This window comes from Heterodontus francisci, chromosome 13, assembly GCF_036365525.1.
Source record: "Heterodontus francisci isolate sHetFra1 chromosome 13, sHetFra1.hap1, whole genome shotgun sequence".
Lineage (NCBI taxonomy): Eukaryota > Metazoa > Chordata > Chondrichthyes > Heterodontiformes > Heterodontidae > Heterodontus > Heterodontus francisci.
This window is the reverse complement of record NC_090383.1, coordinates 114,895,472-114,920,507: the sequence shown is the minus strand read 5'-3', so window position 1 is coordinate 114,920,507 and position 25,036 is coordinate 114,895,472. Positions and strand designations below refer to the sequence as shown.

The 25,036-nt window shown below is 46.1% G+C and overlaps 1 protein-coding gene and 1 pseudogene across 1 annotated transcript in view; one reads left to right on the top strand and one right to left on the bottom strand.

Moving 5' to 3' along the window:
- arfgef3 (ARFGEF family member 3) overlaps positions 1-22,580 on the bottom strand; it is a 131,553-nt gene extending 108,973 nt beyond the window's left edge. Inside the window, exon 1 of the mRNA XM_068045507.1 lies at positions 22,138-22,580. Within this exon, the coding sequence (XP_067901608.1) occupies positions 22,138-22,222 (85 nt within the window). The 5' untranslated portion in view covers positions 22,223-22,580. The remainder of the gene's footprint in view (positions 1-22,137) is intronic.
- On the top strand, positions 10,518-10,689 carry LOC137376850 (U2 spliceosomal RNA; annotated as a pseudogene).
- Positions 22,581-25,036: the final 2,456 nt, after the last annotated feature.

Here is a 25,036-nt window from a genome sequence, read left to right as displayed (position 1 = left end):
GGTCAGTCACTGACACATGCGTACTGCAATCAGATACAAACGCGTCCCATTCACTGGAGCAATGGCAGTTAGTCACAGAATCTTAGCAACCTACAGCACAGAAGGAGGCCATTTGGCCCATTGTGTCTGTGCTCGCTCTTTGATATAGCATCATGGTTAGTTCCACATTCTTGCTTTTTTGTCCATAACCCTGTAAGATCCTCATCCTCAAGGACCTGTCCAAATCCCTTTTAAAATTATTTACAGAGACAGCTTCCACCACCTTTACAGGTAGAACATTCCAGATCCTGACGACTCTCAGAGTAAAAAAAATTCTACTCCTCTCCCCTCTGGATCTTTTGCCAATGATTTTAAATCTATCACCTCTGGTTATTGACCCATTCGTCAAAGGGAATAACTTTTCTCGATCTGCTCTATCAAAACCTCGCACCATCTTCAAAATCTCTATTCGGTCGCCTCTAAACCTTCTCTGTTCCAAGGAGAACAGTCCTAACTTTTCCAAGCTCTCCTCCTATCTGAACTCCTTCATCCCTGACAACCTGAGCAAAGGAGAGCCATGGAAGGTAGGTTTGCTTTTTCATGAAACGGAACCGGATTTAATAGAGGATCTCCTTGCAGCAGATTTGCTGTGCCTGTGACGGGATAGAATCTTAAAGTCAAAGAATGATACAGCACGGAAGGAGGCCATTCAGCCCATCATGCCTGTGCTGGCTCTTTGAAAGAGCTATGATATAGGATATTGTTACAATCTGGAACACACTGCCCTGAGAGGGCGGTGGAAGCAGAGTCAATAGTAACTTTCAAAAGGGAGTCGAATACATACTTGAGAAAGGGAAAATGAGCAAGACAGTAAGGAAAGAGCAAGAGGGTTGGGGATGGGGGTGGAATTAATCAGAGAGTTCTTCCAAAGAGCTAGCACAAGCATGATGGGCTGAATGGCCCCCCTCTGTGGTGTACAATTCTATGAATGCTACTCTGGTGCTATGTATGTGCAGGGTGGATGTCAATAAGAGTGACCATTATGTCATTGATGCACACTGTTGGTGGCATGGGGGAAGTTTATTCTTTCCTGATGCAGCACTGATGTCAAGTTAAAGAAAGAGATGAATGAACTTGCATTTACGTAGCACCTTGCACAACCTTTGGAGGACCTAAAGTGCTGTACAACTAATTAAGTACTTTTGAAGTGCAGTCACTGTTGTAATAAAGGAAGCACTGCAGTCAATTTGTGCGCAGCAAGCTCCCACAAACAGCTATGTGATAATGATCAAATAATATGTTTTTTTTAAGTGATATTGGTTAAGGGATCGATATTGGTCGGAATACCATGGATAATTCCCCCTGTGCTTCTTCAAATAATGCTCTGGGATCTTTTACATCTACCTGAGAGGGCAGAGAGGGCCAACTGAGAGACAACACCTCTGACAATGATGCACTCCCTCAGTACTGCAGCCTAGATTTTGCACTCAAGTCTTGTGGGACTTAAAACCACAAACCTTCTGATTCAGAGGTAAGAGTGTCAGCCACTGAGCCACAGCTGACGTTAAACATCCGAGATCCAATTAACCAAACCTCCGACTCCATTTCTGCTAGCCTGTTGGGAATTTAAGTGCTTTTGGACACACCCTGCCCATCGCCACTTAGTCGAGATTTGGCCATGTGTCTGGCCCTTTGTGTTTGTTTTAAGGTGTTGTCCTCTCCCAAAGGCGTCAATTCTTGCCGATCGACGTTTGCCGCTTGGATGGTGACTGTCAGTGGGCATTCAACCATGAGGGCGTCACAGTTGAGTCCAATCTAGCAAGAATAAGGATCTTTAAGAAATTAGTAAAAAATAGTACTTGAGAAATTAATGGGACTGCAAATTTATAAATCCCCTGGACCTCAATCTAAATCCCAGAGTGTTGAAAGAGGTGGCTGTAGAGATAATGGTCATCTTCCAAAATTCTATAGATTCTGGAATAGTTCCTGCAGATTGGACTAGCAAATGTAACCTCACTATTTAAGAAAGGAGGGAGGAAAGAAAACGGGGAACTACAGACCTGTTAGCCTGACATCAGTAGTAGGGAAAATGCTAGAATCTATTATAAAGGATGTGATAACTGGATACTGAGAAAATAATGGTAGAATTGGGCAGAGTCAACATGGATTTATGAAAGGGAAATCATGTTTGGCAAACCTGTTAAGAGTTTTTTGAGGATGTAACTAGCAGGATAGATAAGGGGGAGCCAGTGAATGTGGTGTATTTGGATTTCCAGCAGGCTTTCAATAAGGTCCCACACAGGGGGGGGCTGGATTTTCTTTTAAAATAAATGGCAGCCTGCATACCATGCTGCCACTTACTTTCAACACTTGACCTTCCCCCATCCAAACTGATCAAAGTGCAGAGGTCTCCCCATCCCACCCTCCCTACACTATTAATTTGCTTTAGAGCTGGTTCCCTCCCGTGGCGGGAGGGGGGCTGCCACGGAGCCTTGCCACTACCAGGAAGATCGGGCCTGGCACTCCCAGCGTTGGGCTCTGTGGCAGGTCACTGCCAGAATGATCTTCCAGCTTCCCTCCTGGCCATAGAGCCTGACGTCAGGAGCTCAGTAAAATCCCGGTCAAGGTTAGTAAGCAAAATTGCAGCACATGGGATTGGGGATAATATACTGGCGTGGACTGAGAGTTGGTCAATGGACAGAAAACAGAGAATAGGAATACATGGGTCATTCTCAGGCTGGAAGACTATGACTAGTGGGGTACTGCGAGGATCAGTGCTTGGGGCCCAGCTATTCACAATCTATATCAATGATTTGGATGTGGGGACCAAATATAATATTTCCAAGTTTGCTGATGACACAAAACTAGATGGAAATGCGAGTTATGAGGAAGATGCAAAAAGGCTTCAAGGCGATTTCGACAGGCTGTGAGTGGGCAAGAACATGGCACATGGAATATAATGTGGAAAAATGTGAAGTTATCCACTTTGGTGGGGAAAACAGAAATGCAGAGTATTTCTTAAATGGTGAGAGGTTGGAAAGTGTTGATGTCCAAAGGGACCTGGGTGTCCTTGTTCATGAGTCACTGAAAGCTAACATACAGCTGCAGCAATTAGGAAGGCAAATGGTCTGTGTGACCTTCATTGCAAGAGGATTTGAGTACAGGAGTGAAGAAGTTTTGCTGCAATTGTATAGAGCCTTGGTGAGACTGCACCTGGAGTATTGTGTACAGTTGTGGTCTCCTTACCTAAGGAAGGATATACTTGGCAAAGAGGGAGTGCAATGAAGGTTCACCAGACTGATTGCTGGGATGACGGATTGTCCTATGAGGTGAGTTTGAGGAGACTGGGCCAATATTCTCTAGAGCTTAGAATAGTGAGAAGTGATCTCATTGAAGCATACAAAATCCTTACAGGGCTCGACAGGGTAGATGCAGGAAGGATGTTTCCCCTGGCTGTGAAGTCTAGAACCAGGGGACACAGTCTCAGAATAAGAGGTAGGCCATTTAGGACTGAGATGAGGAGGAATTTCTTCACACAGAGGATGGTGAATCTTTGGAATTCTCTACCCCAGAGGGCTGTGGAGGTTCAGTCATTGAGCATGTTCAAGATCGAGATCAATAGATTTCTAGACATTAGAGGTGTCAAGGAATATGGGGATAGTGCGGGAAAATGGCACTGAAGTAGATGATCAGCCATGATCTGGTTGAACGGCAGAGCAGGCTCGAGGGGCCGAATGGCCTACTCCTGCTCCTATTTTCTATGTTCCTACGCTCCTCTCTTGGCGCACTAGCACTTGCTTCCCAGCAGGAGTCACTGGATAGTTATCGGGAACAGGGACCTTGCTAATCCAGGGGCACTGAGGCAAAATGTCACACACTTACTGCAGTCCTGTGCAGATTACAATAACAGTAGATGATGCTTTTACCCTGTAAGGCAATGGGAGAGCTGCAGGCCTGGTCTGATGCAGAACCAGTTCCTTTTTTTGTCAGGTCCCGTCTACTTTTAGCTCAGTATTATCACTCGATGGTACATGGGACAGAGTGAACTCTCCAACAGCTGTTTCTCTCACAATAAAGAAAGACTTGCATTTATATAGCGCCTTTCACAACCTCAGGACATCGCAGAGAACTTTACAGCCAATGAAGTACTTTTGAAGTATAGTCACTATTGTAATGTAGGAAACACGGCAGCCAACCTGCACACAGCAAGATTCCACAAACAGCAATGAGATAATGCTTGGATAATAGTGATGTAGGTTGTGGGATAAATACCGGCCATGACATTGGGAAGAACTGCCCTGCTCTTCTTGGAGACAGGATCTTTTTTGCTCACCTGAGAGGGCAGGCGGGGCCTTGGTTTAACATCTTGCCCACAAGATAAGGGCACGCTTGTGTCAGACTACTGCAATCACACACGCGCAGACACATGCACTACAGTCACACACGCACATGGGTACTGCAGTCTATCACATGTGCCAAATGTCATAGGCCCAAGTCACAAGATAACAGTCTTTATTTCAAGGGGACTAAATTGGCAGCGGCAATGCTTTAGTCATGTGGAGCCTTGGGCAAACCCCCATCAGCATTCCTGTGCATCTCAGGAAACAGCGTTTGGCTTTGGGGAGGTGCAATCCAAGAGTCAGCAGAATGATATGAGGCTTATAGAGGGTTAAATTATAAGGGCTGGCTGCATAAACATAGCTTGTATTCCCTCGAGTATAGAAGATTGAGGGGAGTTTTAATCGAGATGTTTAAAATGTTAAAAGGATTCAACAGGTTTGACTTTCAGGAACCCTCTGGTGGGAGAATCAGGAACGAGGGGATATGATCTTCAAATCAGTGCTCTGCCATTTAGAAGGAAGATCAGGAAGTGCTTTTCCACAAAACAGCAGTAGAATTCCCTTCCGCAAAAGGCTGTGCACAACTCAGGCTCAACTGCAGCGTTCAAGATGAGACTGAGAGGTTTTTAATGGGGTAAGGGTATCAAGAGACATGGAGGAAAAGTGGGTAAGCAGCTTGGGACATTTTGCTGCATTAAAGGTGCTATATTAATGCAAGTTGTTGTTGAAAATGGAATTGAGGTAGAGATCATCCACAATCTACTTGAAAGGTAGAATGGGCTGGACGGGCTGAATGGCCTCCTCCTGTTCTGAAGTTATGACATACTTGCACTAGCAAAGGATAGAAGGGCATTCTATAAAATCAGTGACCCATAGTCCCAGCGACAGGAATGTAATGTGCCAGGCCTCCCTGCCTTGTCCAGCAAAACACTGCCGGACTGTTGGATGGGAGCATTCCCTGTCGGCCAGTGATACAGGGCTGACAATGGCCCACAATCCAGGCCACAGCCCAGGCACCTGAGGCAGTGCTTCTGCCAGCAATTGATGGAAAACTCACCTGGGGGAGTGAAATTGTACTGGGCAAGAATGATACCAGAAACGCCAGTGTCGGTATGCGACAGGATTTCCCATATCGGGTCCACTGTATTGTATATATGTATTGACACCGCTTCAAACTGTTTCCAGTGGCAGGAAGGTCGGTAACCGGAGGACACAGATTTAAAGTAATTGGCAAAAGAACTAGAAAGGCGAGGTGAAGAGAATTTTTTTTAACACAGCGAGTTGTTACGATCTGGAATGCGCTGCCTGAAAGGGCGGAGGAAGCAGATTCAATAGTAACTTTCAAAAGGGAATTGGATAAATACTCGAGCGGCAAAAATTTTGCAGGGCTATGGGGAAAAAGCAAGGGGGCAGTGGAACTAATTGTCAAGCTCTTTCAAAGAGCCAGCACAGGCACGATGGGCCAAACAGCCTCCTCTGTGCTATACCATTCGATAATTCCAAGAAGCTATTGGCAGGAGGAATTTCACTTGAAACTTGTCTGCACTGGGCTCCTTCTAAAGTTGCCACTAGGCAGTGCTCACCAGCCCCCCAATAAAAAGTACTAAAGCTCTTCTTATGCAAAACAGGAGTATGTTAATTTGAATTGAAAGATACCTTCCCTCATGATTCCTTTGAAAACAGCAGCTGTAAAACAATGTATTTTTTTATTGCTCAGTATCTTCGATAGACACAGACAGACACATGGCAACATGATATCATTGCTATAACGGAAACTTGGCTTAAAGAGGTGTGATAGAGAGGGAGATAAAAAAAGGAGGGGGTGTAGCATTATTAGTTGAGGAATCAATAACAGCTTTGAAGAGGGATGATATGGTCTGGTGTTCGAAAGGAGATCAGCAACCTTCTCCGCAGTGAGGAACTTCAACTTGAGAAGGAGAAGGAAGGGGAGGCATCTGAAACCAGCGACCCAGCATCTACCCTGCGCCTGGAAACCCCTCCTCCACAGACAGAATCAATGGAGGAGGAGGCAGCAGATGGACAAACAGTTCAGTGGCAAGTACTCCGGAGGAAAACCACAAAGAAAAAACATCCAAAAGCGGAACAGGTCACCACCCAAACCAGTGGCAAGAGGAGGCTACCTTCTGAATCAAACTACAACAGCTCCTCTTCACTGGACGGGGAAATGCTGGAACGACAGCCCCTTCAAAAGAGGCGGCAGAACTCCAAGGAGATGGCCAACCCCAAAGCGCCACACGGAACGACATGGCCAGCGCATCCAGCTCCGGGACACCGGGAGCAAAGACACGTCTGGCGCACCTCAGCTCCGGGAGGCCAGGAGCAGTGATGTTTTCGAGGAGGAACAGATGGAAGCAGCAGAGGACAACCCAATCTTTGCTGACTACAAGACCCCCCCGATGTCACCCTAGCGGAACAAACACTGCATGAAAAACCAGGAGGGGTTTCTGAGCCCAACCAACGTGAAACAGCTTGCTCACACGATGGGTATGCAGGAACATCCCGAAGGACTGGGACTAGCAAGGACAAATGGTATGGGAAGCAACAACTAACTTTTTAAAAATGGGTGTAAAGATTGCTTCCATTAATGTGCGTAGCATTAAATCTACTACACGATGTGTTTCAACCTTAGATTACCTCGCCAAGGTCAAAGCCGACCTACTGTTTCTGCAGGAGTGCAGAATACCACACCTCAGCACCTACAGGCAGTGGTCGCGATGGTGGTCCCACGGGCAATCAATCTGGTCGGGGGGGTAATGATTGCCGTTCCTCCGGCCTGGGTATTCTGCTGCGGGGAGGTAACTTCATCATCTCCAAAGTTAAGGAGGTGGTGGGCGGTCGCCTCCTCGTAGCAGACGTGATGTACAACAACGCTCCGCTCCGGTTGATCAACGTGTATGCCCCGGTTCAATGCAGCGAGCGGCTGACCGTCTTCCAGCAGCTCCCACTGCTGCTGGCGACGTCCAGGCCGGTCATCCTAGGCGGTGACTTCAACTGCATCATCGATGCGGCTGGACGATCCGGCAGTGACGACAGCAAACTGGACGTTACGTCCAGATTCCTAATAGAAACAGTTAAAGATGCCAAACTGCACGACGTCTTCAGCAAACCTGCAGACGAAGCGCAGCGCAGATACACATGGTCAAGATCGGACGGGTCTGCCCGTTCCAGGATTGACTTCCTGTTTGTGTCCCGTCCCGTCACGGTCGGATCCACCGACGTCATGCCAGTGTTCTTCTCCGACCACTGCCTCTTACTGGCCGACTGTCACTTACAGGACGACCAGCGGGTTGGCAGAGGGACGTGGAAGTTCAATGCTACACTGCTGACCCCACAGAACGTTGAGGAACTCAAAAGGGATTACAAAGGTTGGAGGACCGTGAAACCCCTCTTTCAGTCTCCAGTTCACTGGATCAAGGAGAACATCAAGAGGCTCTTTATCTGCAAAGGGGTTAAGAGAGCGAGAGAGAGACAGAGGGAAATGTCCCGACTCCAGAAAAGTATGCAAAATCTGCTCCGGTTGCAGTCGATGGGGGGTCGAAGTCAAGGAGGACCTCCAAGAGGTGGAGAGCCAGCAGGCCTCGCTCTTTGCCAAGGAGGCCTCCAAGATCATCTTTCGGTCCAGAGTCCGCTCCATCGAGCAGGATGAGATATGCTCGCGTTACTTCTTCCAAAAGGTACACAGAGAGAGCTCTGTTATCAGCAGCCTGAAGGAAGAGGATGGCTCGGTAACATCTTCGCAGTCCGACATACTAAGGATCAGCAAATCCTTTTATGCTGGGCTGTATGACGCGAAGCCCACAGACAGCAGAGCCTCCCAGTCCTTCCTGTCATCTATGACAGAGGTCTTAGATGACGGCAGGAGGGAAAGACCGGACAAGCCGCTAACTCTGGACGAGCTGACAAAGGCCGTCAAGTCCTTCGAGACGAGTATAACTCCCGGAAGCGACGGCTTACCGGTCGAGTTGTACTCGGCCCTGTGAGCCCGGACCTGCTGGAAGTATACGAGAGTATGCTCCTGGCCAGCAGCATGTCAGAATCCATGAGGAAAGGCACCATCACCCTCATTTACAAGCAGAAGGGGGAGAGGGCAGAAATCAGAAATTGGCGGCCCATCTCACTGCTTAATGTTGACTACAAGATTCTGTCCAAAGTCATAGCCAGTCGAGTCAAATCTGCTCTGGAGTTGGTGATTCACCCTGATCAGACCTGTACTGTACCCAGCAGGAAGATCTCTGATAGTCTCGTGCTACTCAGGGATACGATCTCCTATGTGCGGGACAGGAGGGTGGACACCTGCCTCATCAGCCTGGACCAGAAGGCTTTTGACAGGATATCGCACACCTACATGATGGACGTGCTTTCCAAAATGGGGTTTGGGGAAGGAATCTGCAATTGGATCCAACTGCTCTGCACAAACATCAGTAGCGCAGTCTCAATCAATGGGTGGGAATCGGAAAGTTTCCCGATCAAATCTGGAGTCAGACAGGGCCGTCCTCTCTCCCCGGTCTTGTTTGTTTGCTGTATTGAACCCTTTGCTGAGTCTATTAGGAAGGATGCGAGCATAAGAGGGGTGACAATCCCAGGCAGTGGAGACACTCAGGTTAAAACCTCCCTGTACATGGATGAGGTCGCCGTCTTCTGCTCGGATCCGCTGTCCGTGCGCAGACTGATGAGCATCTGCGACCAGTTCGAACTGGCCTCGGGAGCCAAAGTTAACCACGGCAAGAGCGAGGCCATGTTCTTTGGGAACTAGGCTGACCGATCCTTTGTCCCCTTCACCGTCAGGTCAGATTACCTGAAGGTGCTGGGGATATGGCTCTGAATGGCCGGGGCGTGCACCAAAACCTGGGAGGAGCGAGTAGCCAAGGTAAAACAAAAGTTGAGCATGTGGGGGCAGCGATCTCTCTCCATTGTGGGTAAGAACCTGGTCATCAGGTGCGAGGCGCTCACGTTGTTGCTGTACGTGGCGCAGGTCTGGCCCATACCCCACTCCTGCGCTGTGGCGGTCACCCGAGCCATTTTCCGCTTCATCTGGGCATCTAAAATGGACTGGGTCCGGAGGGACATGATGTTCAAATCTCTGGATAAGGGCGGGAAAAAGGCACCCAACGTGGCCTTCATCCTGATGACCACCTTCGTGTGCGGCTGCATCAAGCTGTGTGTAGATCTCCAGTACGCAAACTCCAAGTGTCACTATGTGCTGAGGTTCTATCTGTCCCCGGTGTTGCGAAGGATGGGCCTGGTCACATGGCCGCGGAACGCACCATGCAATTGGACCGTGCCGTACCACCTATCCTTCGTGGAGCAGTTTCTGCAGGAAAACACCTTTGACCACCGGTCCATCAGGCAGTGGTCTGCACGGAATGTCCTCAAGGCCCTTCGGGAAAAGGAGATGGTGGATCCTGTCGGATCGTCAAAGTCATTTGGCGGAATGCCTCATCACCAGAACTTTCAAACAAGCACCAAGATGTAGCTTGGCTGGTGGTGAGAAGAGCCCTCCCCGTCAGATCCTTCCTGCACGCCCGAAGTCTCGCCCCCTCCGCACAATGCCCCCGCAGTCACTGAGGTGGGGAAGAGACGGTTGCCCACCTCCTCCTGGAATGTGTCTTTGCAAAGCAGGTGTGGAAAGAGATGCAGTGGTTTTTGTCGAGGTTCATCCCAAGCAGCTCTGTAACACAGGAGTCTGTGCTCTACGGGCTGTTCCCAGGGACGCACACCGAGACAAACATCAACTGCTGCTGGAGGACTATCAATTCGGTGAAAGACGCCCTTTGGTCTGCCCGAAACTTGCTGGTCTTCCAGCGCAAAGAGTTGTCCATGACCGAATGTTGCAGACTGGCACATTCCAAGGTCCAGGACTACGTGCTGAGGGACGCACTAAAGCTTGGGGCAGCCGCAGCAAAGGCTCAATGGGGAAAGACCACTGTGTAAGGTCCCCCCCACCAAGCTGAACTGAGGGGCTGGATCCATGGGAAACCCCTCGAACTGTATCAGAGAAATTTAGTGTGCTGTAAATGTAAAAATGTATATGGCATGACAATGAAATGGAAGGGTTGTGAGGCAACTCATAATTGTACAGAAGGAAACTGATCACCTTTGCACTGTTTGTACTTTTTGACTTGATGCTGTTTCAAACTGTTTGGGAATGTAATTTTTACAGATTTTTATGAATAAAGTATATTTTGGAAAAAAAAAATCTGTTCTTATCAGTTTAATATCTGATACGTCCCCTATCTGGGGACCAAATATTAAATTGATTTTTGGGACAGGGAGATGGAACAGGGGCTTGCCCCGTCCACTCCATGCATCGACCTGGTATTGCAGTGTCTCCAGGAGCGATGCAGCTTCCCCCCCTCCATGGGGGCGAGAACCCAAAACAAAATCATCAAATGAGGCCATATGGGTGGAGCTCAGAAATAAAAAGGGGGCAGCCACATTACTGCAAGTGTACTACAGACCCCCAAATAGTGAGAGGGAGATAGAAGAACAAATATGTAGGCAGATTTCTGAGTGCAAAAAATATAAGGCAATAATAGTTGGGGATTTCAACTACCCCTATATCAACTGGAATACAAACAGTGTGAAGGGCACAGAGGGGACAAATTTCTTGAACTGTGTTTAAGAGAACTTTTTTAGTGGGGCGGCACAGTGGTGCAGCCTCACAGCTCCAGTGACCCAGGTTCAGTTCTGGGTGCTGCCTGTGCGGAGTTTGCAAGTTCTCCCTGTGACCACGTGGGTTTCCGTCGGGTGCTCCGGTTTCCTCCCACAGCCAAAGACTTGCAGGTTGATAGGTAAATTGGCCATTGTAAATTGCCCCTAGTGTAGGTAGGTGGTAGGAGAATGGTGGGGATGTGGTAGAGAATATGGGATTAATGTAAGATTAGTATAAATGGGTGGTTGTTGGTCAGCACAGACTCAAGTGGGCCGAAGGGCCTATTTCAGTGCTGGATCACTCTATGACCCAAATAACAAACCCAACGAGAGGGGGTGCAATTCTAGATTTAGTCTTTGGTACTGAAACTGGGCAAGTGGATGAAATAGCAGTGGGTGACCATTTTGGAGATAGTGACCATGATGCAGTTAGTTTTAGCATAATTATGGAAAAGGACAAAGATAAAACAGAAGCAACAGTTCTAAATTGGGGGAAGGCAAATCTTACAAAACTGAGAGGTGACGTGGCAAAAGTGGACTGGATACAGCTACCTGAAGGAAAATCAGTGGCAAACCAGTGGGAGGCATTCAAAAGTGAGATACTACAGGCACAGTGTAGGCATATGGCCACAAAGATAAAGAGTGCTACAGCCAAATCTAGAGACCCCAGTTATCTAAAAGCTTACAGAGTAAGTTAAAGCAAAAAAAGAAAGCTTATGATGATCACAAAAATCTTAATACTTTAGAAAGTCTAGAGGAGTATAGAAAGTGCAGGGGTGAAGTAAAGAAGGAAATTAGAAAAGCAAAGAGAGGACATGAAACATTATTGGCAGGTAAAATCAAGGAAAACCCGAAGATGTTTTATCAGTACATTAAGAGCAAGAGGATAACTAAGGAAAAGGGTGGGGCCTGTCAGAGATGTACAAGGGAACTTATGTGTGGATGCAGAAGATGTGGCAGGGTTCTTAATGAGTTTTTTGTCTCTGTTTTCACAAAGGAGGGGGTTGATGCAAACATTGTAGTTAAAGAGGAGGAGTGTGAAATATTACATACGATAACCGTAATGAGAGAGGAAGTACTAGAGGGTCTGACATCCTTGAAAATGGATAAATCGGTAAGACCGATGGATTGCAACCCAGGTTGTTAAAGGAAGCCAGGGAGGAAATAGCAGATGTGCTGAGGATCATCTTCAAATCCTCACTAGATACAGGAGAGGTACCAGATGATTGGTGGTCTGCGAACGTTCTACTATTGTTTAAAAAGGGTGCGAGGGATAGGCCAAATAATTATAGGACGGTCAGTCTGACCTCGGTGGTGGGTAAATTGTTAGAATCTATTCTGAGGGACAGGATAAACTGTCACTTAGAAAGACATGGATTAATCAGGGATAGTCAGCATGGATTTGTTAAGGGAAGGTCATGTCTTACTAACTTTGAGTTTTATTGAGGAAGTAACAAGGAGGATTGATGAGGGAAGTGCAGTGGATGTGATTTACATGGATTTTAGTAAGGCATTTCACAAGGTCCCACATGGCAGACCGGTCAGTAAAATGAAAGCCCATGGGATACAGGGGAATGTGGCAGATTGGATCCAAAATTGGCTCAGTGACAGGAAACAAAGGGTAGTAGTCGACGGATGTTTTTGCGAATGGAAAGTGGTTTCCAGTGGTGGTCCACAGGGCTCAGTGCTGGGTCCCTTGCTGTTTGTGGTATATATTAATGATTTGGACGTAAATATGGGAGGCATGATTGGGAAATTTATTGTTGACACAAAAATTGGCCGTGTAGTTAATAGTGAGGAGGAAAGCCATGGACTCCAGAATGATATCAATGGTTTGGTTGAGTGGGCAGAAAAGTGGCAAATGGAATTCAATCCTGAGAAGTGTGAGGAAATGCATCTGGGGAGGGCAAATAAAGCGAGGGAATACACAATAAATGGGAGGATATGGAGAGGGGTAGAAGAAGTGAGAGACCGAGGAGTGCATGTCCACAAGTCCCTGAAGGTGGCAGGACAGGTAGATAAAGTAAAGAAGGCAAATTGAAAGCTTTCCTTTATTGGCCAAGGTATAGAATACAAAAGCAGGGATGTAATGCTGGAACTGTATAAAATGCTGGTTAGGCCACAGTTGGAGTATTGCGTACAGTTCTGGTCAGCACATTACAGAAAGGACATAATTCCTCTGGAGAGAGTACAGAGGAGATTTACAAGAATGTTGCCAGGGCTTGAAGGTTGCAGTTATGAAGAAAGATTGAATGGGCTAGGGTTGTTTTCCCAGGAACTGAGGAGGCTGAGGGGTGACTTGATTGAGGTGTACAAAATTAAGAGGGGCCTAGATAGAGTGGACAGGAAGGACCGGTTTCCCCTGGCAGAGAAGTCAGGGGGCACAGATTTAAGGCGATTGGTAGAAGGATTAGAGGGGACATGAGGAAAAACTTGTTCACCCAGAGGGTGGTGGGTGTCTGGAATTGGCGGCCAGGAATGGTGGTGGAGACAGCATCTCTGAATTCTCTTAAAAGGTACCTAGACATATACCTGAAGTGCTATATATAACCCACAGGGCTATGGACCAGGTGCTGGAAGGTGGGATTAGTTCGGGCGGCTAGTTTATTTGGCCGGTATGGACACGATGGGCTGAATGGCCTCCTTCTGTGCTGTACTTTCTCGATGGTTCTATAATTCAAAGTAACTGCAGCAGGAGTTATCTTTCACTTCATTATACTGTGATCAATGTCATCTTTCTTTCAGGTCACTGAGCTACTGCAGTTGCTTTTTAAAATGATCTCTCAAACACAATGTATAATGTACTATTTCCAACCACAAGATCATAGAATTTTACAGCACAGAAGGAGTCCAATCGGCCCAACATACCTGTGCCAGCTCTTTGAAAGAGCTATCCAATTAGTCTCACTTTTCCCCTACTCTTTCCCCCACAGCCTTTCAAACTTTTCCTTTTCAAGTATATTCTCTGGAGTTTAGAAGAATGAGAGATGATCTAATTGAGACATACAAGATTCTGAAAGGGCTTGATAGGGTAGAATCTGAGAGATTGTTCCCACTGGTCAGGGAATCTAGAACACGGGGACACAGTCTCAGGATAAGGGGTCAATCATTCAGGACTGAGATGAGGATAAATTACTTCACTCAAAGGGTTGTGAATCTTTGGAATTCTCTACCCCAGAGGGTTGTGGATGCTCCATCATTGAATATATTTAATGCTGGGATAGACGGATTTTTGGTCTCGCAGGGAATTGAAGGATATGGGAAGCGGGCAGGAGAGTGGAATTGAAACCCAAGATCAGCCATGATCGTATTGAATGGCGGAGCAGGCTCGATGGGCCGTATGGTCTATTTCTGCTCCTATTGTGTTCTTATATTTATCCAATTCCCTTTTGAAAGTTACAATTGAATCTGCCTCCACCGCCCTTTCAGGCAGCGCATTCCAGATCACAAGGAACATGCTGCGTTAAAAAAAAATTCCTACTCTTCCTTCTGGCACTTTTGCTGTGTCATAGATAAAGGGGAGAGGGCAGAGGGGATCAGAGGCATGATTGATAAACAGCAAAAAAAACAGACATACAAGAGCTTTCTCCCTCTGCCACGCAGTGGCTCAGCAATTTGCTGAGCTGAGGTCCTGAATTTAATTCCCTAGCCTGCACTGAGCTAAACTGTCGCATCCTGTGCAGCAGTGAGCACAGTACAAGGTCCCAGATGGGGGTCAGAGGGGGGGGGGGGGGGGGGGGGGAATGGGGGACAGTGGGAGGGGGTAACATAATCAACCAGGGATCCAGCCACTGATCATAATAAGAACAACCCCCGTTGCATCTGTGTGGGCTTCAGGTGGGATAAGATTGGGCTAGGCTAATGATACCCCCATGGTCGAATGGCCTGCTTGAAACTCACCGGGCATGACTCTTTTACAATGGGAAAGGTATTAGGGCACCATACCGCTGGCATCATACAGTGCCCTCAGAACCCTCTGTAAACCTGAAGTCATCCAAAACTCTACTGCCCGTGTCCTAACTCACACCAAACCCTGCTGACCCACCACCCCTGTGCTCGCTGACCGATAACAGTTCCCGGTTAAGCAATGCCACAATTTAAAAATTCTTGTCCTTATTTTCAAAATCCTACATGGCTTTGCCTCCTCCCTATCTCTGTAATCTCCTCCAGCCCCACAACCATCCGAGATATCTGCACTCCTCTAATTCTGGTCTCTTGACCATCCCTGATTTTAATCGTTCCGCCACTGGAGGCTGGGCCTTCGGCTCCATAGGCCGTAACCTCTGGAATTCCCTCCCTACACCTCTCTGCCTCTCCACCTCACTCTCCTCCTTTAAAACGCTCCTTAAATCTTACCTCTTTGACCAAGCTTTGGATCATCTGGGCTAATATCTCCTGAAGTGGCATGGTATCAAATTTTGTTTTAGAATGCTCCTGCGACGCATCTTGGGATGTTTTATTACATTAAGGCACTATGTAAATGAAAGTTGCTGTTGGGCGAAATATTGATGAGTAAATTTAAAAGATGTTTGTTGGTCTTTTGCGCAACACTCACCTATCAACGGAACAACATGTTTCCTGAGTTATAGAAGGGCAGACTTAATTACCTATAATTCTACAAGTGTGATGTTGGTAATACCTGGTTTCTATGGTAACAGAGTAGGAGCTGGACCCTGTTGCCAGGTACCCAGCGACTGCAGTTGGATGAATCTCTGTGCTGTTGACGTTTCCTCAGCAGCAGGGATGACTCACTAATGTCTGCGCCATCCTCAGAAGGCCCTTTATTTTAGTTCACCTTTTGAAAACAATTCAAATGTATTTCCAGTTCACTATCTCTGTTATTCATGCTCCTTTAACCCTTCTCTCTCTCCACCGTGAATTCTTCCCACCATGCTCCGACCTCTACCCTTCCAAAGCCAATTCCAGCTTCTTTTTCTCATGGCCAGATAGATTGGTTATGAGAGCTGCCAATCAACCCATCTGGCCCCTCCTACTGTCTCTGAGACAGACGGGATGTTAAACTGAGGCCCCGTCTGCTCCCTCAGGTGAAGTAAAAGATTCCACTGAACTGTTTCCAAGAAGAACAGGGTTCTCCCTGGTGCCTGGGCCAATATTTACCCCTCAATCAACACCACTAAAAAAAAACAGATTATCTGGTCATCATCACATCGCTGTTTGCGGGATCCTGCTGTGCAGAAATCGGTTGCTGTTTTCCTACATTACAAAAGTACACCAGAAGTGCTGTAACCTGCAAGGCTATGGACCAGGTGCTGGAAGGTGGAATTAGTCTGGGCAGCTAGTTTTCTCGGCCCCGCAGACATGATTGACTGAACGGCCTCCTTCTATGCTGTAATTTTTCTATGGTTCTAAGTGCTCTGGGGCATCCCATGGTCATGAAAGGTGCTACATAAATGCAAGTTTCTCTTTGAGACAGGTACAATGGTTGCCTACACCTCTCTCCGGCCTGTCTCTGGTCGGGTACATTGACAGATGGTGTCAGTGCCCTCTGGGCCTGACCATTCATTCTCTGCGACAGATACATAAGCATTTGGCAGATGGGGGAAGCAGAAGAGAGATGGAAAGCTGTGCGTGCTTTCCTTGTGAGGGTTAAACCTCCATCTTTTTTTAAAAACTTGATAAATGTCTTCTATTTTTAAAATTCATTCTTGTGATATGGGTGGCGATGGCAAGACTGTCATTTATTGTCCATTCGCAGTTGCCTGGAGAAGATGACGTTGCACCTTCTCCTTGAGCTGCTGCAGTCCCACAAGGACACTGTCCCTTTAATGTGGAACCACTTTCATACAAGGTGTGATACATGTTCAGAGTAATCTTCCAGGGAGGGATTGTGGAGACACAGGCTGTAGGGCTGCTCAAAATGCAATTAGACAAACCAGGCTAGAATCATAGAATGGTTACAGCACAAAAGCAGGCCATTCAGTTCATCAAGTCCATGCTGACTCTCTGTAACAGCAACTCACCTAATCCCACTCCCCCTGCCTTTTCCCTGAAGCCCTGCAGATCTTTTATCTTCACATAATTATCCAATTCCCTCTCGAAAGCCACGACTGAATCTGCCTCCACCACTCTCTCAGGTCGTGCATTCCAGATCCAAACCACTTGTTGAGTAAATAAAATAAAAACAAGAAATGCTGGAACCACTCAGCAGGTCTGGCAGCATCTGCGGAAAGAGAAGCAGAGTTAACGTTTCGGGTCAGTGACCCTTGACCCGAAACGTTAACTCTGCTTCTCTTTCCGCAGATGCTGCCAGACCTGCTGAGTGATTCCAGCATTTCTTGTTTTTATTTCAGATTTCCAGCATCCGCAGTATTTTGCTTTTATTATAGCTGAGTAAATAAGTTTTCTCTCCTGTCGTTGTTGCTTCTTTAACTATTAACTCAGTGTCCTCTGGTTCTCGACTCTTCTACCAATGGGACCAGTTTCTATCTACTCTGTCCAGACCTCTCGTGATTTTGCAAACCTCTATCAAATCTCCCCTCAATCTTTCCTACTCTAAGGAGAACAACCTCAGCTTCTCCAATCTATCCATGTAACTCATTGGGCTGGAAGGACAGTTTCCAATAAGCCAAAGGACTTTTTTTCTTCCCTGGCTTTTCTTGTATCCTTCCAAGTTGGTTAAATGCACCACCTGGAAGGCCATAGGAGATAGGGTGTTTAAAACAGTAGGCAGGGATACAAGTGGGTCCTGAAATCTCCTGACAGTCCGCTACACATGTGGGCTGGACTGGGAAAAGCCCACATGCCCACCCTCTGCAGCATGGATATCAAGGCCAGGCAAACCAAAGCCCTGGCATAACTTACCTAAAAGGAAAGTCACAGTAACAATGGGTCGTAAGTCATTTACAGCACAGAAGATGGCCATTCGGCCCATCAAGTCCATGCCAGCTCTCCAAGGAACTACGCAGTCAGTCCCACTCCCCAGCTCGATCTCTGCAGCCCTGCAAGTCTATTTCTCTCAGGTGGCCATCCAACTTCCTCTTGAAGTCACTGATCGTCTCCACTTCCACCACCCTTGTGGGCAGCGAGTTCCAGGTCATTACCACTCACTGCGTAAAAAACAGCTTCCTCATATTCCCCCTGCAGCTCTTGCCCAAAACATTCAATCTGTGTCCCCTAGACAAAGTACTATTTGTTAATGAGAACAGTTTTTCCTTCTCTAACTTATCTAAGTCTATCATAATCTTTACACTTCTTTAAATTTCCCCTCAACCTCCTTTGTTCTAAGGAGAACAAACTCAGCTTTTCCAACCTAACCTTGTAGTTAAAATTCCCCATCTCCGGTATATCTCTGCACCCTCTCAATGACCCTCACATCCTTCCTAAAGTGTGGTGACCAGAACTGGATGCAATACTCCAGTTGGATCCTAACCAGAGCTTTATCAAGGTTCAGCATAACTTCCCTGCTTTTGTACTTAATGCCTCTGTTTATGAGCCCAAGATCCCATATGCTTTAATTAACCACTCTCTCAATATGTCCCACCACCATCAAAGATCAATGCACATGCACTCCCACCCCGGTCCCTCTGTTCCTGCACACTCTTTAGAACTGTGCCATTAAGTATATATTGCCTCTCCCTGTTCCTTCTGCCAAAATGCATCACCTCATACTTGTCAGTATTAAATTCCATCTGCCACCTCTCTGCCCATTCTGCTAGCCTGTCCATGTCCTGTTGCAGGTGGTTCAGATCAACCTCACTGTTTGCCTCACCTCCCAGTTTGGTGCTGTCAGCAAATGTTGAGATTCTGCTCTGTATTCCAAGATCCAACTCATTTATATAGGGCAAAAAAGCAGTGGTCCCAGCACTGACCCTTGGGGAATGCTACTGTCAACCATCCTCCAGTCTGAAAAGCAACCCTTTACTATGACTTACAGTTTTCTGTCCTTAAGCCAATTTTTTTTTTATCCAATTGGACACTGACCCTCCTATTCCATGAGCCTCAATTTTCTTAATCAGCTTTTTATGTGGTACCTTATCAAATGCTTTCCTAAAATCCATATAAACAACATCCACCACATTCCCTTCATCAACCTTCTCTGTTACTTGATCAAAAAGTTCAATTAGATTAGTCAAGCATGATCTGGCCTTTACAAATCCATGCTGGCTATCCTTAATTAACTTGAACCTCTCCAAGTGTCTGTTGATTTTTTTCCCTGATTATAGTTTGTAAAACCTTACCCACCACTGATGTTAAACTAACTGGCCTGTAGTTGCTAGGACTGTCCTTACACCTTTTCCTGAATAAGGGTGTCACATTTGCCACTCTCCAATCCTCTGGCACCTCCCCTGTATCCAGGGAAGATTGAAAGATTCTGGCAAGCCCTTCCACTATCTCCATCGCCACTTCCTTTCGCAACCTGGGATGCAAGCCATCCGGACCAGGTGACTTATCTACCCTAAACATAGCCAGCCTTTTTAGTACCTCCCCCCTCTCAATTTTTATTCTATCCGTTGCCTCTACTCTCTCTGCTTCTGCTGATATTTTGTCAGCCTCCATTTCCTCAATGAATACTTTGTATCAGTGTTCACCAAGTATATTAGCCTCGCGCTGCACCAGCATGTGTTACCCTCTCTGTCCCTAATAGGTCCCACTCCACCTCTTACTGCTCGCTTACTATTTACATGCTGGTAGAAGATATTTGGGTTCCCTTTTATGTTAACTGCCATTATATTCTCATATTCTCTCTTTGCCAGTCTTATTTTCCTCTTCACCTCCCCTCTCAACTTCTTATACATGGCCTGGATCTCACCTGATGAGTCACCTGACATGCATCACCCTCTGTTTTTTTGTTTTATCATCATCTCTATCTCCCTCATCAACCAAAGAGCCCCGTTTTTGGTTCCCCTACCTTTCACCCTTGTTGGAATGTTCCTACTCTGTACCTGAAGCATCGCTTCCTTAAAGATAACCCATTGTTCCAATACAGCTCTTCCTGACAGTCTTTGGTTCCATTCTACTTCTAAGTAGCGTCACATTCCTGGGGCCTTCAGATTCACTGTTACGACGTCTTGCATTTATATAGCGCCTTTAAAGTAGTAGAACCTCCGAACTCAAATTATCAAACAAAACAATTGACTCCGAGCCAGAGAAGGAGACATTACAATAGGTGACAAAACTTTTGGTCAAAGAGCTGGGGCCACATTCCATGTTCTAGTGGAAACCAATACAGTCCTGGCTGCAATATACAAAAGGTGCTGCTGCTCCTTGTAATGGGAGCTACTGATTCACTGTGACTGAATTTACATTGCTGGGGATTACAGGATCTCAGCTGGGATTCAGAATTCCTGAGCCGGTTTGTTTTTCAGCGGGAATGACAGTGGAGACTGGCAAGGTTTTATTAAAACAAAACCCCACGACAAAATGAGGCAAGGGAATGGTAATGTTACAGAGTCTATGGCTCAGAACCGACCCACCCCCCCAAACCCAAACCCAACCCCCACCCCATGTTCTATTGCAATATGAGAAGATATTAAAACCGCTTCATAATAATGTTATTATGTTTGCAACAATTTGTAGAACTGCTTTATGCAGTTTATTAAAAAGATAAATAATCATCAGAGACTAGTCACTTGGGAGAAACACAGTATCTCTGCGAGGCTAAAACAGAAAAGTTGACTCATTCAAATCAGCGTGGTTACTGAAAGGGGTAGGATCACTCCATTCCGGAATTTTTACATCAGGAAACATCCTGCTCCAAATAAACCTCTGCTACAGACTGGGCACCGGGGCAATAATACAGGCGTAGTGATATACCTGTGTTCAGGCACAATTTTACCGGTCAGGAATATTACTGTCCCTACTCCTCTCTCAACTCACGCTGGGATCAAACCCTTCGAGAGTGCTGGCTGCCTTGCAGTCCCTTGCCCAAGACGTCCCCCTTCACATCTGAGCTCTGATGGCGAGTGTTGACAGGCAATTTGACTGCAAGGGGCATCACATACCTATCCTGGCCCTGGAATTCCCCACACATGGGCTTTCCAACAAGGTTGGGACAGAACAGTGATCAAGGCTGGAACTTCCTCTCTGCAGTCTAGATGTAGCACGACTGATCATGGCAGTCTGACCATCACCCACTTCCCCAGCACCCCCCCCCCCCCACCCCACCACACACACACACCACCTCCCCCCCCCCCCCACACACACACACACTTGACTAAGGTCAGCCACCTAGGCACCGAGCATGGGTTAAACCTGGGCTCTTACATACCATGTAGCTAAGTACCATACCATGCCATGTGTTTACCTAACTTATCACTCTGCACCCCTACAACCCAAGATTACTCCAATTTTTACAATTAAATCAAAAATTAAGTTGATCAGGTTGTTAAAAAAAAAATAGGATTTGTGGCTAGAGGCATAGAGTACAAAAGCAAGGAAGTTATGCTAAACCTTTATAAATCTCTAGTTAGGCCTCAGCTGGAATTCCACATCCAATTCTGGGCACCACATTTTAGGAAGCATATTAAGACCTTGGAGAGTGTGTACAGGAGATTTACTAGAATGATACCAGGGTTGAGGGACTTCAGTTATGTGGAGAGATTGGAGAACTTGATTGTTCTCCTTAGAGCAGAGAAGGTTAAGAGGAGATTTAATAGAGGTATTCAAAATCATAAAGGATTTTAATTAGTTTTCACTCTGAGGACAGTTGGTAACCAGAGGATACAGAGTTAAGATAACTTGGGGCAGGAGATGAGGACACTTTTTTTTTTACACAGTGAGTTGTTACGATCTGGAACACACTGCCTGAAAGGGCAGCGGAGGAAGATGTGATAACTTTTAAAAATGTACTCAGAAAGGACAAATTTGCAGGGCTTCGGAAAAAGATCTGGGATAAGTGGGCCAAAGCTCTTTCAAAGAGCTAGCACAGGCAATGATGGGCAAAATGACATTCTCCTATCTTGCATGATTCCATAATTGAAGCCCAGACAGAAATAAAAGCAGTCACAGTACCTAGCTCAACTCTGGGCTTCCCGGTGTATAAACACAATTAAGTGGCTTGCAAGACAATTTAACCTGCAAATTCCAAACCTCCAGCTTCTCCTACCCGCAGGAATCCTGTGCTCTCCAAAAAAAATGTTTGAAGTTATAATGAACGATGCTGAAAAGGGGGGAGATTGGTTCTTACCGCATGCCAAGCTGCAAGCATCCCTAATAGCCTTGTACTTATTCCCAGTCGCTTCCTTCGAAATCCTCTTCAAAATTTCATCCATTTTTACGCCACAAATCGGGGGGCGTGGGGGAGATGGACAAGATAAATAGATTTATTTGAAACGGGGATATAAATCAGGTTGAGATGTTACCTGGGGATGAATCACTGTGCAAGCAGACAACATTAAGGGGGATTGAAATACACAAGGCCAATCGTCTAATGGAGAAATCTAGGGACACGTCTCCCTGTTTGGGAAAAAAAAACATAGATTATAGATATAAATATCACGGGAGGAGGCGGGGTTTGCAGGCTTTTTAGGAAGATGTCTGAGACACAGTTCCTGCAGCGCTGTTAATGCACTGTCTGCAGGCGCTGGATACCCTCATCTGCCCAGCGCTCCAGACCGACCGAGTGGAGAGATAGACACACACTCAGATCCCTGACATCCAGCAAACCCTGGAACCGGAGTCCATGAGGCGCAAAGATGTGCATAGAGAGAGAGTCAAGAGCAGAAAAAAACAAATACACCTGCAGCAGTGAGTCAGAGCAAAACTATCCACAACAGAGTCGGAGCTGAAACATCTGTATCAGCCAGACTCAAACATCTGCAACACAGAACGCCAGAGAGAGAGAAAGAGACAAATGCAGCAGAAAGTTAGAGCAAAAAGATCTAGTGTGGCCAATAAATGGAGACTTTATCGCAACTGTAGCTGTAGACCACTGCATTACCAAAAACGCATGGCTTCCCAAGCAGAGGTTGATCATGGTATTTAGTTTACAGCATAGGAGGAGACCATTCAGTCCATCAAGTCAGTGCTGGCTCTTTGAAAGAGCCATCTCATTAAACCTATGCCTAAGAGTCCCCAAGAGGAAAACCCCACCATGGTTCACTGATGTCCTTGAGGGAAGAAAACCTGCCGTCCTTGCCCAGTCTAGGCCTATATGTGACTCCAGTCCCGTGCCAACGTGCTTAGCTTCTGACTGCTCTCGGAAGAGCCTAGCAAGCACTCAATGGTATCAAACCGCTGGCGGTTCAAGAAAAAGTCACCACCACCTGCTCAAGATAAATAGGGACCGACAATAAACGCTGGCCTTGCCAGCCACGTCCACATCCCGAGAATGAATTTTTTTAAAAATAAGGGAGGGGTGAAATAATTTAAATTAAAGACCTCCATCAAATACTAGACTGAAGGTAGTCACACAACTGAGTTTGACATAAATAAGTAAATCACTGACAGTCATTTCTGGTCTTTTGTTATTAAAGGGGCAACGTCTTCAGAATTTTTTTAAGTGTTTGAAAAATATTTTCCTCTTTGTTTACAAATGGTTGGTGCACTGGCATAAATTCTGTCGTAAGTCACCGTCATGTCCCTTGTGTCCAGTATTGCAATGGAAATGAGTCATAACTCTAAATCCCCAAACAACCAAGAACGAAAAAGATTTTTTGGATGAAAGAAGAACTAGCACCTTTCCCAACCACAGGACCCCCGAGAGTGCTTTACAGCCAATGAAGTACTTTTGAAGAACGTTTACTGTTGTAATGTGCAGCCAATTTGCACACAGCAAACTCTCACAAACAGCAACGTGATAATGGCCAGATAATCTGACTCGTGATTTTGTTTCGAGGTCCATATTAGCAATGACACAAGAGAACTCCCCTGCTCTGCTGTGGGGATGTTTTACACCCAACTGAGAGGGCAGATAGGGCCTGGGTTTAATGTGTAAAGACTCCAGATACTGGCATGCAAATGATTACTGAATTTTCGCGAAAGCCATTAATTTAACGGAGAACTTAACCCAACATAAATGAACAAGCTACGCCTTTTCATGCGAATGCATTTCATTTGCAGGTTAATATCATGGTGTTATAATCAAGACCGGAATCCCAGTTTGTGTAGTTTGAATGTTTAATATTAAAATCAATAGTGACTGCTGAATGAAGCCCACATAAAATTTCTATAATGTGGATGACAGTTCAGTTTTTAAAATATATATAATGTTATCGACTTCATACAAATTGAAGTTGTGAGAAGTACATGATAAGAATTTGCAGAAGGTCAGAGAGATGAATGCACACGAGTGTGCTTCGCTTATAAATGTTGAAAACACAACAGACCCCAGACTCATTTTACTGACTGCATCAGGGGAATTCAATTGATCCCTTAACATCCCACCCACCCCAGTGGTCGTGTTGGCACCTGGCTCTGGGTGGGATCCGATCCCAGTATTCCCGATCTGGTTTTTGTTCTCACTTTGCGGATGCCGTCAATGCTTCCTGGTTTTTTGCACCGTCATTCGCCTGTCGTAAGGAATCAGAGACGTCAGTTTAATATGTCTGTGTGGGAATTGGATTTATGATTGGAAAACTGCACAGAACCTGAAAGAACTTACAGGATGTATTACCCATCTCTTTAACACTGAAGGTCCTTCCTGTCAGGGGTTGTGCGTTTAGTCCAAATAAATTTGCAAATTACGTCCATCTTTTCCAACAGTTAATGTTGGCAAACTCTTACTGTTGAAAGAAGAAGGAATTTTCATTTATATAGCGCCTTTCACGACCTTTGGGCTTTGCAGCCAATGAAGTACTTTTGATGTATAGTCACTGTTTACGCAGCAGCCAATTTGCGTATAGCAAGATCCCACAATCAGCAATGTGGCAATGACCAGATAATCTGATTTAGTAATGTTGGTTGAGGGATATCCGTTGACCAGAACACCAGGGAGAACTCTCCTGCTCATCTTGGACATAGTGCCATGGGATCTTTTACATTCGCCTGAGAGGGCAGACGGAGCCTCAGTTTAATGTCTCATTCCAAAGATGGCACCTCCTTTCATTACTATTTCAGGGTGGCTGACAGCCAGCTGTGAGTGTTTG